The sequence below is a fragment of the Oncorhynchus keta genome, chromosome 1 (assembly GCF_023373465.1).
Source record: "Oncorhynchus keta strain PuntledgeMale-10-30-2019 chromosome 1, Oket_V2, whole genome shotgun sequence".
In the NCBI taxonomy this organism is placed as follows: domain Eukaryota; kingdom Metazoa; phylum Chordata; class Actinopteri; order Salmoniformes; family Salmonidae; genus Oncorhynchus; species Oncorhynchus keta.
Window position 1 is genome coordinate 71,829,670 of NC_068421.1, and position 18,652 is coordinate 71,848,321.

The 18,652-nt window shown below is 42.9% G+C and overlaps 1 protein-coding gene across 2 annotated transcripts; it reads left to right on the forward strand.

Moving 5' to 3' along the window:
* Positions 1-2,674: 2,674 nt before the first annotated feature.
* LOC118392605 (exocyst complex component 1-like) lies at positions 2,675-18,189 on the forward strand. Of its 2 annotated transcripts, XM_035784660.2 has the most exons (18): positions 2,675-2,823; positions 3,920-4,051; positions 4,270-4,400; positions 4,592-4,751; positions 5,349-5,536; positions 5,911-6,138; positions 6,214-6,456; positions 8,907-9,056; positions 9,270-9,381; positions 14,981-15,025; positions 15,695-15,858; positions 16,020-16,121; positions 16,208-16,290; positions 16,488-16,716; positions 16,814-16,997; positions 17,103-17,302; positions 17,497-17,691; positions 17,824-18,189. In XM_035784660.2, the coding sequence occupies exons 2-18, from the start codon at positions 3,928-3,930 to the stop codon at positions 17,974-17,976; spliced, it is 2,691 nt and encodes an 896-aa protein (XP_035640553.1). In that variant the 5' UTR covers positions 2,675-2,823; positions 3,920-3,927; the 3' UTR covers positions 17,977-18,189. The 2 variants fall into 2 exon arrangements, with proteins under 2 accessions (XP_035640553.1, XP_035640556.1); XM_035784663.2 differs by lacking the exon at positions 14,981-15,025.
* The last annotated feature ends 463 nt before the right edge of the window (positions 18,190-18,652 follow it).

Genomic DNA, 18,652 nt, shown 5'->3' on the forward strand with positions numbered 1-18,652 from the left:
ATGTGTTTGATGCCATTTAATTTGCTCTGTTTCAGCCATTATTATGATCCGTCCTCCCCTCAGCTGCCTCTACTGATTCCCAGTCATGGGAAATTCATAGATTAGGGCCTAATACATTTATTTAAATTGACTGATTTCCTTATATGAACTGTAATCTTTGAAATTGTTGCATGTTGCATTTCTATTTTTGTTCAGTATAGCTTCAATGACTGTAATTTTCATCCATATTAAAGGGATCGTTCAAGATTTTTTACAATTGTTTTACAATTGTATTATGTTGTAGCCAGCAATATTCATTAAATAATTTGAAAAAATCCCAATTTCTATTTTTTCAGATTATATATATTTCTTATCGCAGACCCTTGCAGTACCTCTGACAACCCCTAGGGAGCCACGGAACCCAGTTTGAAAACCCCTGATTTAAGACGCTCCTATTCAGCTGCTCATTTGACGCATGCACAATTCCTTTATGGAATTATTGCCATCTCTTTGACCTTATTAGGAGATTAATTTGGACAATAAGTGATTGTGTACCAGTATTTTATTTAATGTGTCAAATGATAATGCATATAGGCTACTGTATAAACACTGCTCTACTTCACTTCTCTAAAAACTAAATGTAATATCACACTAAACATTTATTTTCATATTAAAGCAATAACTGTGTTCAAAGTCTTATTGTGGGATGTGAGAAGCTCAGTACGTTTTAGTGCACTATAATCAGATATCCAACACCGCCAACTCCAACATCCAGTTATCTCGAAGAGCCATGCTTGGCCAGTAGTTCCCCATCATTCTTAAGACTCCAGGAGAGCCATGGGTACCCTTGGGCCCAAACCATGCCAGAGAGCTGAAAATGACTTGGCGAGAAACACACAGGCACTAACAACTGCTGCTTAAAGTGTGGTTGTACCCTTTAAAACCCCTTACCCCAGAGTCTTGACCTCTTTCACACACTTCTGAGTTACTCACCTCATTGAATCTGCTTCAGACCTCTGGGACTGTAATCTTGTTATCTCCTATTTCATATTAGTCTCCCATTATCTCCTATTTCATATTAGTCATATTAAAGATATCCTTCTGGGTCAATATGTGAGAACTGCAAATAATTAGATCACAGTCGGGGGGCTATAAGGACACACATGTATGTTTTGATTAGGACATGTTCAATTAACCTTTAAACCAATTACTGTGGAAGACCAAAAAGACACACTAATATCAGCATTACACCAAATTTCAAAATGACCCCCCCCCCAAAAAAAAACTAAATGAACACATTAAACCACCTTGGTTATTGTGAATATTGATAATGGGAACCGATGATACAATTGTAACGATGTGCACTGCGAGTTTGGACGCAAGGTCAGGGAGTGAGTGTTATAATAAATAAACACAACATAAGTCAAACTAAGAAACATGGCCAACGCACAGCCATGACATAGAAACAGAAACAATAACGCCTGGGGAAGGAACCAAAGGGAGTGACATATATAGGGAAGGTAATCAGGGAAGTGATGGAGTCCAGGTGAGTGATGACGCGCAGGTGCCCGTAACGATGGTGACAGGTGTGCGCCATCATGAACAGCCTGGTGACCTAGAGACCGGAAAGGGAGCACATGTGACAACAATGACAGAGACAAGAAACAAATATGTATTTGATGAAAACAAAACATAATTGTGGAACCCAACCTCTTTCGACTGCCTCACTATATTACACTATCTCTATTATCTGACCAACCCACACAATTGATCGAATCACGAGATGTCTCTGAGGGACCTGTACAGTATGTGGATGGGGTTTACAGATCCTCCCAAAAGTAAAGATGATCTAGAGCACCCACTTAATTTGGTATAATGATGCTCATCTAGTGTATCCAGGACACTGAGACAAAATAATGTGTTTTTGAGACATTTCAGTATTCTTATCCAGCTATTTGAAATTATAGATAATTAATAAGACAATTGTTACCATAAATAGTTATCTATATGTTACATAAAGCTGTGAGTAAGGAAACAGATGAATGTTGACATCTGATGTTCTTTGATTGAAATTGGGTCCTGGTGTGAGTCTCACCAGAGGTGTAGGCAGAGAGGAGAGAGCGATGTGTTGTGTCATGTCCACAGGGACTAGCTAGGCTGTAAAAGTGAGAAGTGGTGTCCATTTGGTCCTGAAAAGGTCATTCTAACACTTTCAGCAGAAATCAAACAAGCTAGCACATTGTCCATGCCAGTCACCAAAATAGAGTCAGGAACAGTCACACACTACCATACTCAGTAAAGACACACACAGTTTGTGCTTTCACTGAGTGACATCAGGGCTACATGTTTGAGTTTGTGCCAATTTAATGTGATTCTTCACTAATAACTTGGAAAAGTAGACAATTCCCACTTATTTAGATGAATTGATTACAGTAGGCCTCAATTTGCAATCGGATTAGATATTCTGGGGATTGAGTCTCACCTTGGTGTCTGAAAACTACATAAGCCTGTGTGTTCAACCTACAGAAAACGTACTGCCTATACACAACAAAAACATGTTTACATTTATTTAAAAACTAGCTATGTTTCTTCATGAATGATGGAAAAGTCTTCACCAAGGACCAGACTGAAAGAGGCAGGTTGTGATCAGCTGTGCTCGTCATCAGCAGTGCGTCACGTGACTGGTCCAGCCCATCCCGGAAACAGAAAACAGCAGGGCAGTGGCCGAAGAAGACTGTTTGCCATTTTCCTTGATTAGCGATTAGAAAAATAACACAATTAAATGAAAATAAACAGTGATTAAATGTCTTGTGCATGACTTGTTCTATTCACATCCAATTTGAGGTAAGTGTATACAACTTGGGGCGGGAGGTTTTAATTTAATTTAACTTGGCAAGTCAGTTAAGAGCAAATTCTTATTATGACGACCTACCGGGGAACAGGTTAACTGTCTTGTTCAGGGGCAGAACGACAGATTTTTACCTTGTCAGCTCGGGAATTTGAGCTTCCAACCTTTCGGTTACTAGTCCAACACTCTAACCACTAAGCTACCTGCCGCCCCGAGGTAGCCTAGTGATTGGAGTATTAGGTCAGTAACTGACATGTTGCTGAATCGAAACCCCGAGCTGACAACGTAAAAATCTGTTCTAACCCTTATTATTTAACCCCGGTAGGCCGTCATTGGAAATAAGAATGAGTTCTTAACCGACTGGCCTAGTTAAATAATAAGATAAGACATAAAGTTAGCGTGGTGTTAATACGTTTCTAGACAGCTAACGTTATATACCTGAAGAAGGGCACTGTCTTCACTCCAGAACGACATATGTAGCAAACGTAATTGCACTTGTGTGCAAAAGCTGTCTGGCCTCGCATCGTGATGTGACGCATGTTTAGTAGCTAGACACGCCCAGAACCATGTTAGTTCGCTTAATAACTACATGCTAGCCAATCTTTGTTGCTTTACTTGACTGCACCATTGATCAGCAATAATGTGATGTCAATGGTGCAGACGTTCTTGGTAATATATATTTTAGGAAGGTCGGAAAATGTTATGGTACAAATCTTGAATATGGTACTTAACTAGTTGTACTTGTAAATTATAGTGTCATAGGCTGTGCCCCACTGGGAGGAGTATAATGGTGTTTTACTGCAGCAAAAATTAAATATGTTTAACGTTAGTTGCTTTCACATAAAGGTTATGATTGCAGTAATGGTGCAACAATTGGGAACTCAAGGGTAAAAAACGAGGTCAAATCATGACGTCAGTGATCTTCAGGTCAGAAAGTCAGAACTCCAAAAAGAGGCCCGATTTCCTGACTTGATATTCCATTTTTTACCAAGTTCCCAGTTGCCTTGAACACACTGAAGTCGGAAGTCTGAGATTTCCCAGTTCCCAGCTGTTTTGAAAGCAGCATAAGTCTGTCTGATTTATATTTTACAGTCACCACAATGACAGCCATCAAGCACGCCCTCCAGAGGGACATCTTTACGCCCAACGATGAGCGTCTCCTCAGCATTGTCAACGTCTGCAAGGCGGGGAAGAAGAAGAAGAACTGCTTCCTGTGTGCCACAGGTAGAGCATAAATGCCTTTAAAGTCTGACATAAATCAGCTAATTTTACCATATCAGTGTGAAATAATGTACACATTCAAAACATGAAAACCACTGTTAGAGATTTAACATCAGAATCAAATGTCTCTGAACAGTGATTTCACTGAAAATACTAGTTATCAATGGATCCACAGCTCACTCACGCCACAGTATTATAACTGTTTGATGTTTCTACCCCAGTCACCACAGAGAGGCCTGTGCAGGTGAGGGTGGTGAAGGTGAAGAAGTCAGACAAAGGGGATTTCTACAAGCGACAGATGGCCTGGGAACTGAGGGATCTGGCTGAAGTGGATGCAAAAGATGCCAGCAAGGTCAGGGAAAGACTGCTTTTTCTCATCTTCCTCTCACTGCCGGAATGTAATTTCTCATAACTTTGTCTTTCTCTCATCCTCTTCCACTCCCTATGGCCATTCTTATTTGTCTTCCTTTCCTCTTATGCTTTGTCCTCCTGCTAATTTATTTGATATTGACATTTGGCATCTCTGCTGTTCTTGTCATTCAGGAGAACCCAGAGTTTGACCTCCATTTTGAGAAGGTGTATCGATGGGTGGCCAGCAGCACAGCTGAGAAGAATTCCTTCATCTCCTGCATCTGGAAGCTGAATCAGCGTTACCTGCGGAAGAAGGTGGAGTTTGTGAATGTCAGTTCCCAGCTGCTGGAAGGTATGACGGCTCTCTAACTATGGGGGAGGATCACAAGCTTGTGTGTTTTCTAGTGACTCTCACTGTCCCCTGTGCCTTGCATCTATGAGACTCTTCTTTCTTGCCTGTTCCCAATCTCCTGAACTCAACCTGAAGTGTCTATGTGAGTTGACCTTGGTGTGGCTTAACACGTCTTTATTCTTACTCTTCTCTCTTAAACTCTCACTGGCCAGAGCTTCCTAAAGCGGAAGGTTGGTAGCACTTAACTTCTTTTCCCTTTTCCTCTCCATTGGGATTTCACTGTGATGAGTAACCATTCTCATAGTGGACTCACATCTTTGAAAGCTGTTGCGATTGTTTGCCGCCTTTGCCTATTAAGTGAGTGACTGTTGAATGGGTGCTACTGTATGAATAATAATTGTATTATAATAATAATAATAATAATAATAATTGTTCTGCTTTTTGTTTAGTTTGTTGTATTATGTAGTGTATATGTGTTTTTTGATGATATAGTTGAACGAATAGCAGGGTGATGATTGTTTGTTTGTGTTCATTTGTGTGAACTGTGCTGTATGCGCATAGCACAATGTTAAACCATCCTGTCCATCCCTGGTTTAGAGTCAGTCCCCAGTGGTGAGAGTCAAAGTGTTGCCGGGGGTGACGAGGATGCTCTGGATGACTACCAGGAGCTGAATGCCCGTGAGGAGCAAGACATCGAGGGCATGATGGAGGTGTGCGAGTACGCCATCTCTAATGCTGAGGCCTTTGCTGAGAAACTCTCCAAAGAGCTACAGGTTCTGGATGGGGTGAGTAGACAGCCATGGAGCCTTGGGTCTTCTTGATACAGAGCTACAACATAGACTTGAGTTGGCTGACATATACAGACTACACTGACCATTGTACTATGGTTTATCTGTGGTTGAGCACATTAGTGTGGTTTAGAGAATGATATAGAGAATGATAGAGGCCATAGAGAATGATAGAGGCCTCTAGTGGCCAAAAGGCCATCTTAGCATGGTCAGCGCCATTGAGGGCTTCCACTAAGCGTCCGCCATTTTAAAGTAGTTAACTGGGTGGGGATTCCTATTGGTTTTAGCCACAGTGGCGCCGCCCATGCTGTCACAGCTGCTAAAATGGCACAGATGTAAAGATGAGTCCTATTTATCTTCCCTAATCCCAGGCCAACATCCACTCCATCATGGCATCTGAGAAGCAGGTGAACATCCTGATGCAGCTGCTGGACGAGGCTCTGTCGGAGGTGGACACCATCGAGGGAAAGATGAGCAGCTATGAGGAGATGCTGCAGAGCGTCAAGGAGCAAATGGACCAGATCTCCCAGAGCAACCGCCTCATCCAGATCAGCAACACCAACAACGGCAAGCTCCTGGACGAGATCCAGTTCCTGGTGGTGAGGATAGGGTTTCATGTTTCAGTTGGTTTGGTTTTTTGAGATGGCGTTGAATGATGAATGCCTGTCTCTCAGAACTACATGGACCTGTCGAAGGGACACATCAGGGCCCTGCAGGAAGGAGACCTCTCCTCCTCCAAAGGCATTGAGGCCTGTATCAATGCCTCTGAGGCTCTACTGCAGTGCATGAATGTGGCACTCAGACCAGGTCATGAGAAACTGATGTCTGTGAAGCAGCAGCAGCACCTGTTCACTGAGCTCAGAGATACCTTTTCCCGGCGCCTCACCAACCACCTCAACAACGTGTTCGTCCACCAGGTAATCTACACACCACGGTAACACTTTGCTAGTCCACAATGGTCTCAAGATTTTTATTCTGATTTAAATTAAAAACAAAGACACCTGAACAGCATTCATGACTAGATACCAGGCATAACAGTGCACCATATTTGTGTTTCTTGATACAGTATATTAGTCTTTCCTCATTTTGGCAGGCAGCTGTTTCTGTCCTCCTCATCCACTTCTTGGTTAAGTTCTAACTCCTCTGATCCTGTCTTTTCCTGTCTCTGTCCTGTTTTCTTCCAGTACTGCTCTGGTCATCCTATTCTTCACTCTCTGCCTCACTCTAAACCACCCCACTTTGATCTCTCTGCTCTCTGTCCCTGTACTTGTCAGTTCAACCACTTCAGTCACTTCAAAATGACCATCCCTCAGTTCTATAGGTCCTCCTGTATGTCACTTCCAGTGAGTAGTACCCTCACAGCACCCCCCTTGACCATCCACTCTAAACTACGGCCTTTCTTACTTATCTACACACCCGTGTTTTTTTGTTGCAAAAACGCATTAATGACCGTATGGGTTGTGCTGCTCGTGACTACATTGCTAACCTTCCTCTTTCATCTCAATGGGTCTAAAAGCCTCGGAAGTGCCTCAGACTTTCCTCCTTCATTGAAGGCCTTGGTTCTTCTTGTCCTGACTGTCAGTGTGCTGTGCTGGGGTGCCAAGTCATTATACCTCTGCCTGTCTGCTCTGCCTGCATGCTTGTTTGCAGCACCAATGGCAAGTAAATAGACTGAGAATGGTAGAATATGAGGAAACCTACTGATATGGGAATTTTAGCAGCAAATGAAACACGTGTTATTGGCAGTGAAGTTATTTGATTTTGAATGCTAAGGTCTGGGATATGGACTTAAGAGTAAACTCAGCAAAAAAAAGAAATAACTTCACTAATCTTCATTGTAAAGGGTTTAAACACTGTTTCCAATGCTTGTTCAATGAACCATACATAATGAATGAGCATGCACCTGTGGAACGGTCGTTAAGACACTAACAGCTTACAGACGGTAGGCAATTAATGTCACAGTTATGAAAACTTAGGACACTAAAAAGGCCTTTCTACTGACTCGGAAAAACACCAACAGAACGATGCCCGGGGCTCCTGCTCATCTTGCGTGGACGTACCTTGGGCATGCTGCAAGGAGGCATGAGGACTGAAGATGTGACCAGGGCAATAAATTGCAAAGTCCGTACTGTGAGACTCCTAAGACGGCACTACAGGGAGACAGGACGGAAAGCTGATCATCCTCGCAGTGGCAGACCATGTGTAACAACACCTGCACAGGATTGGTACATCTGAACATCAAATCTGCGGGACAGGTACAGAATGGCAACAACAACTGCCCGTACGCAATAGGCTGAGAGAGGCTGGACTGAGGGCTTGTAGGCCTGTTGTAAGACATGTCTTCACCAGACATCACCAGCAACAAGGTCGCCTATGGGCACAAACCCACCGTCGCTGGACCAGACAGGATTGGCAAAAAGTGCTCTTCACAGACGAGTCGCGGTTTTGTCTCACCAGGGGTGATGGTCGGATTCATGTTTATCTTCAAAGGAATGCGCGTTACTCCGAGACCTGTCCGTCATGGTCTGGGGCTGTGTGTCACAGCATCATCGGACTGAGCTTGTTGTCATTGCAGGCAATCTCAACGCTGTGCGTTACAGGGAAGACATCCTCCTCCCTCATGTGGTACCCTTCCTGCAGGCTCATCCTGACATGACCCTCCAGCATGACAATGCCACCAGCCATACTGCTTGTTCTGTGCGTGACTTCCTGCGAGACAGGAATGTCAGTGTTCTGCCATGGCCAGCAACGAGCCCGTATCTCAATCCCATTGAGCACGTCTGGGACCTGTTGGATCGGAGGGTGAGGGCTAGGGCCATTCCCACCAGAAATGATTGGGAACTTGTTGGTGGAAGAGTGGGGTAATATCTAACAGCAAGAACGGGCAAATCTGGTACAGTCCATGAGGAGGAGATGGACTGCAGTACTTAATGCAGCTGGTGGCCACACTATATACTGACTGTTACTTTTGATTTTGTCCCCCCCTTTGTTTAAGGACACATTATTCTATTTCTGTTAGTCACATGTCTGTGGAACTTGTTCAGTTTATGGCTCAATTGTTGAATCTTGATATGTTCATACAAATATTTACACATGTTATGTTTGCTGAAAATTAACGCATTTGACAGTGAGAGGATGTTGTTGTTTTTTTTGCTGAGTTTTTATTAAATGTTTAATCTTCTACTAACACCAGTTTTAATGGTGTATTAGGCCATACATTTCTCCCCAATCCCTATGATTGCATGGGATGTCCCTAAATGGTCCAAAAGAGTCAAAGTCAGTCTGTCTCTGCCAGTGTGTGAAACTGAGAGTTTGTGTTTCTCTATTTGTCGAGCCCTTGTTAATTCCCTGTGCTGTCTACGTCCAGGGCCATGACCAAAGCTCCGTGCTCTCGCAGCACATGGCAGAGCTGACCCTGCCTAAACACAGCCCCCTACACAGGGACCTGCTACATTACGCCAAGCTCATGGAGTGGCTCAAGAACACCCAGAGAGAGAAGTATGAAGGCCTGTCCAGGGTGAGTGGCTTTGTCATCATCATTACCACTATCTGATATCATCAGTGCCTCTATCAGGTATAATCAGTACCACTATCAGGTATCATCATTATTATGATCAGCACCACCATAACATCTCTATTTATATCATCATCACCAGCAGCACAACGATAGCGTCTTATTGCATTTCATGACAATTAAACAATATATATATATTTTTTTCTCAATTTTCAGACTTATGTTGATTACATGACCAGATTATATGAACGAGAAATCAAAGATTTCTTTGAGGTGGCGAAGATCAAAATGGCGGGCACAGCCAAGGAGGGGAAGGGAAATAAGTTTGGTAAGACCTTGAGTGTTTTTCTAAATGTGGGATGTGTGTGTGTGTGTGATTGTTTCTTTTCTTTTCTCTGTGTAGCCTTGTAGTTTGCTGTGTTGTTTGATTGAGGTGTTTACCCAATTAGTTGTTTTTCCCTTGGGTTGTTGCGTATGGTTTGTATTTGTGTTGTGTGTGTACTGTATGTGGTTTGATTTTCAGGTAAGTGTGTGTGTGTGTATTTGTTCAATATTTGACCAGCTTTTTCTGCATGGTTCAATTCAGCAAACATGTACTTACCTGGTCATACTGCCTCCTGTTTCGTAGCCTTTCACTGCCTAGGAAATGCCCCTGTGTCATGTCATTGTCCTGCTCAGTGTTGCTAGCTGGTGTTTTGCTCAATGTTATTTCCCTATTTGGCTGCTTACTGTATGAAGCCATGACATAAACCAAAGTCTGATATTATCCCTACTACTCATTCTGACTTCAGAGTATGACTTCACTATTTGAGTGTTTTAAGACTAACTGGAGATCCTATACATTACAAGAAGAATGAAAACATGAATTTACATTTTCCTGTAAAGTAAACTGATATATATCAAAGTAAGGGCTCGAGTCAATCCCTAGCGCGGAAGATCTGCGATGTAGCACGGTTGAAATTTCAATGTATGTTCTGTTTTAGCCGACGTGCAGCATTTACCGTGAATGCAGTCTCCACGAACGCGGAAACATTGCTTTTAAATGTCAATCACGCTATAACGCTAATGTTTTGCAATAAGAATTGAATCAGCACTCAATCAATTTACAGTGCCTTGCAAAAGTATTCATCTGCCTTGGCGTTTAGTAGTAGTCCAAATTGGTGAAGTTAAATGAAAAACATTACTTGTTTCAAAAAATTCTAAAAAATTCAAAATGGAAAAGTGGTGCGTGCATATGTATCCACCCCTTTGCTATGAAGCCCCTAAATAAGATCTGGTACAACCAATTACCTTCAGAAGTCACATAATTAGTTAAATAAAATCCACCTGTGTGCAATTTGTGTCACATGACCTGTCGTGTGTGTGTGTGTGTGTGTGTGTGTGTGTGTGTGTGTGTGTGTGTGGTCGTGGCCAAAAGTTTGAAGAATGACACAAATATTAATTTCCACAAAGTTTGCTGCTTCAGTGTCTTTAGATATTTTGTCAGGTGTTACTATGGAATATTGAAGTGTAATTAAAAGTATTCGGCCCCCTTGAACTTTGCGACCTTTTGCCACATTTCAGGCTTCAAACATAAAGATATAAAACTGTATTTTTTTTTGTGAAGAATCAACAACAAGTGGGACACAATCATGACATTTATTGGATATTTCAAACTTTTTTAACAAATCAAAAACTGAAAAATTGGGCATGCAAAATTATTCAGCCCCTTTACTTTCAGTGCAGCAAACTCTCTCCAGAAGTTCAGTGAGGATCTCCGAATGATCCAATGTTGACCTAAATGACTAATGATGATAAATACAATCCACCTGTTTGTAATCAAGTCTCCGTATAAATGCACCTGCACTGTGATAGTCTCAGAGGTCCGTTAAAAGCGCAGAGAGCATCATGAAGAACAAGGAACACACCAGGCAGGTCCGAAATACTGTTGTGAAGAAGTTTAAAGCCGGATTTGGATACAAAAATATTTCCCAAGCTTTAAACATCCCAAGGAGCACTGTGCAAGCGATAATATTGAAATGGAAGGAGTATCAGACCACTGCAAATCTACCAAGACCTGGCTGTCCCTCTAAACTTTCAGCTCATACAAGGAGAAGACTGATCAGAGATGCAGCCACGAGGCCCATGATCACTCTGGATGAACTGCAGAGATCTACAGCTGAGGTGGGAGACTGTCCATAGGACAACAATCAGTCGTATATTGCACAAATATATATGCCATTTAGCAGACGCTTTTATCCAAAGCGACTTACAGTCATGTGTGCATGTGTGCATACATTCTACATATGGGTGGTCCCGGGAATCGAACCCACTACCCTGGTGTTACAAGCACCATGCTCTACCAACTGAGCTACAGAAGGACCACAAATCTGGCCTTTATGGAAGAGTGGCAAGAAGAAAGCCATTTCTTAAAGATATCCATAAAAAGTGTTGTTTAAAGTTTGCCACAAGCCACCTGGGAGACACACCAAACATGTGGAAGAAGGTGCTCTGGTCAGATGAAACCAAAATTGAACTTTTTGGCAACAATGCAAAACGTTATGTTTGGCGTAAAAGCAACACAGCTCATCACCCTGAACACACTATCCCCACTGTCAAACATTGTGGTGGCAGCATCATGGTTTGGGCCTGCTTTTCTTCAGCAGGGACAGGGAAGATGGTTAAAATTGATGGGAAGATGGATGGAGCCAAATACAGGACCATTCTGGAAGAAAACCTGATGGAGTCTGCAAAAGACCTGAGACTGGGACGGAGATTTGTCTTCCAACAAGACAATGATCCAAAACATAAAGCAAAATCTAAAATGGAATGGTTCAAAAATAAACATATCCAGGTGTTTGAATTGCCAAGTCAAAGTCCAGACCTGAATCCAATCGAGAATCTGTGGAAAGAACTGAAAACTGCTGTTCACAAATGCTCTCCATCCAACCTCACTGAGCTTGAGCTGTTTTGCAAGGAGGAATGGGAAAAAATACAGCTGTAATCGCAGCAAAAGGTGGCGCTACAAAGTATTAACTTAAGGGGGCTGAATAATTTTGCACGCCCAATTTTTCAGTTTTTGATTTGTTAAAAAAGTTTGAAATATCCAATAAATGTCGTTCCACTTCTTGATTATGTCCCACTTGTTGTTGATTCTTCACAAATAAAACTATTTTTATCTTTGAATGTTTGAAGCCTGAAATGTAGCAAAAGGTCGCAAAGTTCAAGGGGGCACTGTAGTTATCACTTTTGCCTTAAGGCAAGGTGCTCCATAATGCTGGAAAAGACGTTGTTCGTTACCAAACTGTTCCTGGATGGTTGGGAGAAGTTGCTCTCGGAGGATGTGTTGGTACCATTCTTTATTCATGGCTGTGTTCTTAGGCAAAATTGTGAGTGAACACACTCCCTTGGCTGAGAAGCAACCCCACACATGAATGGTGTCAGGATGCTTTACTGTTGGCATGACACAGGACTGATGGTAGCGCTCACCTTGTCTTCTCCAGACAAGCTTTTTTCTGGATGCCCCAAACAATCGGAAAGGGGATTCATCAGAGAAAATTACTTTACCTCAGTCCTCAGCAGTCCAATCCCTGTTCCTTTTGCAGAATATCAGTCTGTCCCTGATGTTTTTCTTGGAGAGAAGTGGCTACTTTGCTGCCCTTCTAGACACCAGGCCATCCTCCAAAAGCAGCTGAATCAACTTTAGGAGACGGTCCTGGCGCTTGCTGGACTTTCTTGGGCGCCCTGAAGCCTTCTTCACAACAATTAACCGCTCTCCTTGAAGTTCTTGATGATCCGATAAATGGTTGATTTAGGTGCAATCTTGCTGGCAGCAATATCCTTGCCTGGGAAGCCCTTTTTGTGCAAAGCAATGATGATGCCACGTGTTTCCTTGCATGTAACCATGATTGGCAGAGGAAGAACAACGATTCCAAGCACCACCCTCCTTTTTGAAGCTTCAAGTCTGTTCGAACTCAATCAGCATGACAGAGTGATCTCCAGCCTTGTCCTTGTCAACACTCACACCTGTGTGAACGAGAGAATCACTGACATGATGTCAGCTGGTCCTTTTGTGGCAGGGCTGAAATGGATGGGAATTGTGTTTTTATGGATTCAGTTCATGTGCATGGCAAAGAGGAATTGCAATTCATCTGATCACTCTTCATAGCATTCTGGAGTATATGCAAATTGCCATCATACAAACTGAGGCAGCAGACTTTGAAAATGTATATTTGTGTCATTCTCAACACATTTGGCCACGACTGAACACCTGTTCTGAAAGGCCCCCGATTCTGCAACACCACCAAGCAAGCAGCACCATGAAGATCAAGGAGCTCTCCAGACAGGTCAGGGACAAAGTTGCAGAGAAGTACAGATCAGAGTTGGTTATAAAAAATATCTGAAAAATTGAACATCCCACAGAGCACCATTATATCCATTATTAAAAAATGGAAAGAATATGGCACCACAACAAACCTGCCAAGAGAGTGCTGCCCACCAAAACTCACAGACCAGGCAAGGAATGCATTAATCAGAGGCAATAGACTAACCAAAGATAACCCTGAAGAAGCTGCAAAACTCCACAGCGGGGATTGGAGTATCTGTCCATAGGACCACTTTAAGCTGCACACTCAACAGAGCTGGGCTTTACGGAAGAGTGTCCAGAAAAAAGCTATTGCTTAAAGAAAAGAAAAGCCAACACGTTTGGGGTTCGACAAAGGCATGTGGGCGACTCCCCAAACATATGGAAGAAGGTACTCTGGTCAGATGAGACTAAAATGTAGCTTTTTGGCCATGAAGGAGAACTCTGTCTGGCGCAAACCCTACACCTCTCATCACCCCGAGAATACCATTCCCACAGTGAAGCATAGTGGTGGCAGCATCATGCTGTGGGGATGTTTTTCATCGGCAAGGTCTGGGAAACTGGTCAGAATTGAAGGAAGGATGGGTGGCGCTAAATACAGGGAAATTCTTGACCTGTTTCAGTCTTCCTGAGACTGGGACAGAGGTTCACCTTCCAGCAGGACAATGAACCTAAGCATACTGCTAAAACTACACTCAAGTGATTTAAGGGGAAATATTTAAATGTCTTGGAATGGCCTAGTCAAAGCCCAGACTGTGGTATGACTTAAAGATTGCTGCACAACAGCGGAACCCATCCAACTTGAAGGAGCTGGAACAGTTTTGCCTTGAAGAATGGGCAAAATCCCAGTGGCTAGATTTGGCAAGTTTATAGAGACATACTCCAAGAGACTTGGAGAGACTTGGTGAATCTACAAAGTATTGACTTTGGGGGGGGTGAATAGTTATGCATGCTCAAGTTTTCATTTTTTTTGTCTTGTTTGTTTCACACACAAAAAATATTTTGCATCTTCAAAGTGGTAGAGATGTTGTGTAAATCAAATAATATAATATAATAATATAATAATAATAATATATGCCATTTAGCTGACGCTTTTATCCAAAGCGACTTACAGTCATGTGTGCATACATTCTACGTATGGGTGGTCCCGGGAATCGAACCCACTACCCTGGCGTTACAAGCGCCATGCTCTACCAACTGAGCCACAGAAGGACCATAAAATTATACAAACCCCCAACAAAATCCATTTTAATCCATGTTATAGGAAATATGCCAAGGGGGTGAATACTTTCGCAAGCCACTGTATTTATATTTCAATGCTCTGAAAAACAACCTTTTCATTTAAAGAGCTTTGGTTTGGCAGGAGTACAAGGCTCTGCCTTCCAAATTCAAAATTTCATTTTTTTCTTCTACAGAACAAAATGAACAAAATGTTTGTTTTCCAAAAGGCTGTCTTCGGGGCAATTACAGACTTTGTAGCGCATGTCAGTCTGTTACCTTTGACCTCTTAACGTGCCCCCATGCTGCATGTCATGAGCCTAACATGTCTTTGTCTCTGATGCCTGCCTTTCTAACCGTTCGCCAGCAACGCTTCCGCGGAAAGAGAGTGCTTTCAAACAGGAAACTGAAAGTAAGTATCCCATGTGGTTCACGCAGTCCCACATCTGTAACCTGCCCACACCCCTACCCACCTGCTCCCCACTACTATGTCCCTGATACTGCAGCACAGCCAGGACCCCCTTCCCCCTGCTCAGAACCCTCCTCCCCTACAGACTTACTCTGCCTAGAGTACACCCAACCTTCCATTTATAGAGCACATAGATGTTAATTTATCAGACAAAAACAATAAGCATGTACATTCTGTATTTGTGGCATAGGATACTACTCATTCACAATACAAAAGGATACATTGAGGTCAACATATCCAGCAAGTTTCTCTGATAATGAATGTCCAACATCCATAATAAGATTAATTTGAACTCTTACAAATGGTCTTTATTACCAAGCACACATTTAAATGTTTCATATTTTCTTATCTCTCAATTGTCTTCAGCTGTTCATGTTATTTGTAATTACTGTTAAACAAACATTTTTTAAAGATGCATATTCACATGTGCTTTGTGGCACACTTTCAGATGCCAGTTATTTATTTTCAACAGCACAGTTGCTCTGCTTTTAGAATAAGTCAATGTGAATGCAGCTTTGGTCTCAGGGGCTATAGATAAGGCAGTGTTCCAGAGACTACTATTTAGCCTGTGGTTTGAACATGTTTTCAACTGTTACTTCTCTCGTGCCCCAGGCCTGCATGGCAGCTCCGGGAAGCTTACAGGCTCCACCTCCAGTCTGAATAAGCTGGCAGTGCAGAGCTCCAGCAGCAGGCGCTCCCAGTCCTCCTCACTGCTGGACATGGGCAACATGTCTGCCTCAGACTTGGATGTTGCCGACAGGACCAAGTTTGACAAGGTGATAGTCACTGAGAGGACCATAACCACCATACTACAGTCTTTATCGTGCAGATACTACCTGTGGGTTTTTGTTAATCTCTTTCTCATTTTAGATGCGTAATTAGTTTTGTGTGTTTTTTTTATTTATGTTGATCAATTGATTTAGGTGTATCTCTGTAGATCTTTGAGCAGGTTCTTAGTGAGCTGGAACCTCTCTGTCTAGCAGAACAAGACTTCATCAGCAAGTTCTTCAAGCTACAGCAGCACCCCACCCTGGCTCAGGTAAATTACATGCTAATCTGACTGGCTGAGTGTTTGCAAGTGAGATTATGAACAATTTTCGATTAACCACAGTTTTTTTCTATCAGGGAGAAGTGGAGGAATCGGATGGGGTGGTGCCCTCCAGACAGCCACCTCCAGGGGAGTACAGACACTTCATATCATCGACTGAGTGAGTAGCTAGCTTCTCATTTCTTACTGACATTTACTGTATGCTCTTAATGTCCATCAATAGTACTAGGGGCACTAAACATGCAACAAATATGACAAGTCTATATGTCATCTTTCATGGTCCACCTCTCTGCTATCCTCTTCACTCTTCCCATATTCTCTTTCCTTCTGTCTTATCACCTGTCTGGGCCTCCTCAGGAAGGACATGGTGCGGTTGATGATGAACAAGGTCTTCCAGAGCATTGAGACAGAACTTAACAGCCTCATTACTCTGGGAGACAAGATTGACACCTTCCACTCCCTGTACATGTTGGTGAAAATGAGTCATCACGTGTGGACGGCAGAGAATGTGGACCCTGCCTCCTACCTCAGCACCACCCTCGGCAACGTGCTGGTCACCGTCAAAAGGAACTTTGACAAGTGCATTGTGAGTAGCGCTCACGTCAATTTTTTTTAAAGGAATCTGTGTATCTAGTGCTGTTAGACTATTAGCTGTGTGTGAACCAGTTATTTTTCCGTCTCAGTCGGGTCAGATCAGACAGATGGAGGAGGTTAAGATCTCTAAGAAGAGCAAGGTGGGCATCCTGCCCTTTGTCGCTGGGTTTGAGGAGTTTGCTGAGCTGGCTGAAACCATCTTCCGTAATGCAGAGCGCAGAGGAGATCTGGACAAGGCATATGTCAAACTCATCAGAGCTGTCTTCATGAATGGTGGGTCTAATATTTGCTTATGATTTGGTGGACAAGTTAAATAGAGTCATGTGGTTGGGAAGCAGTGCTCTGATTGGTATTGGTCTTGCTGTGGGGTGTTTCCAGTGGAGAAAGTGGCCAATGAGAGTCAGAAGACGCCCCGTGACGTGGTGATGATGGAGAACTTCCACCACATCTTCTCCACACTGTCCCACCTTAAGATCTCCTGCCTGGAGACAGAGAGGCGAGAGGCCAAACACAAGTACACAGACCACCTGCAGTCCTATGTCATCAACTCCCTGGGACAGCCCCTAGAGAAACTCAATGTGAGAGAGCGGGTTTATACTTGGCAATGTTACAGTGTTGTGAGGGAGTGCGCCATGGGTGTAGAAACTGAATTGAATTTGTTTCATAGTTGTATTTAATCTATACATTGTATGATAAATATAACTCATTAGAACTGTCAGATATTTCAGACATACTCAAAACGTAATCAGTTATGCCCCTCTATGCTTTGCAGCACTTCTTTGAGGGAGTGGAGGCACGTGTGGCCCAGGGCGTACGTGAGGATGAGGTGAGCTACCAGCTGGCGTTCAACAAACAGGAGCTGCGTAAAGTGATAAAGGAGTACCCCGGCAAGGAGGTAAAGAAGGGACTGGACAACCTGTACAAGAAGGTGGACAAGCATCTGTGTGAGGAAGAGAGCCTGTTACAGGTGACAGACAATCTAACAGTTTATAATACATATATTCTGTTCAGTTTAATAGCTGGTTATGTAAATGTGTTGTAATGGTTGATCCAAGTTCTTTGTACAACAGTTGAATGAGTTCCCCATTTTCTCCACTAGGTGGTGTGGCATTCCATGCAGGATGAGTTCATCCGTCAGTACAAGCACTTTGAAGGCTTGATTGGCCGTTGCTACCCTGGGTCTGGAATTACCATGGAGTTTACCATTGGAGACATGTTGGAGTACTTCTCAAGCATTGCTCAATCACATTAATTGCAAGTGTGTGTGTGTACGTACTGAACAAAAATATAAATGCAACCATTTCAAAGACTTTACTGAGTTACAGTTCATATTAAGAAATCAGTCCATTTAAATAAATAAATTAGGCCCTAATCTATGGATTCCATATGACTGGGAATACAAATATGCATCTGTTGGTTAGATACCTTTAAAAAATAAAAAGTAGGGGCGTGGATCAGAAAACCAGTCAGTATCTGGTGTGACAACCATGTGTCTCATGCAGTGCACATACCTCCTGTGCATAGAGTTGATCAGGCTGTTGATTGTGGCCTGTGGAAGGTTGTCCAACTCCTCTTCAATTGCTGTGTGAAGTTGCTGGAACACGCTCTTGTAGACATTGATCCAGAGCATCCCAAACATGCTCAATGGGTGACATGTCTGGTGAGTATGCAGGCCATGGAAGAACTGGGACATTTTCAGCTTCCAGGAATTCTGTACAGAGGGGCGACATGGGGCTGTGCATCACGCTGAAACATGAGGTGATGGCGGCGGATGAACGGCACGACCATGCTCCTCAGGATCTTGTCACGATATCTCTGTGCATGGATATTGCCATCGATAAAATGCAATTGTTTGTTGTACGTAGCTTATGCCTACCCATACCATAACCCCACTGCCACCATGGGGCACTCTGTTCACGTTGACATCA

Coding starts and splice junctions, on each gene's coding strand:
- LOC118392605 (XM_035784660.2), top strand. CDS start 3,928: ATGACAGCCATCAAGCACGCCCTCCAGAGGGACATCTTTACGCCCAAC. Junction 4,401..4,591: donor ATGCAAAAGATGCCAGCAAG/GTCAGGGAAAGA, acceptor CTTGTCATTCAG/GAGAACCCAGAGTTTGACCT. Junction 4,752..5,348: donor CAGTTCCCAGCTGCTGGAAG/GTATGACGGCTC, acceptor TCCCTGGTTTAG/AGTCAGTCCCCAGTGGTGAG.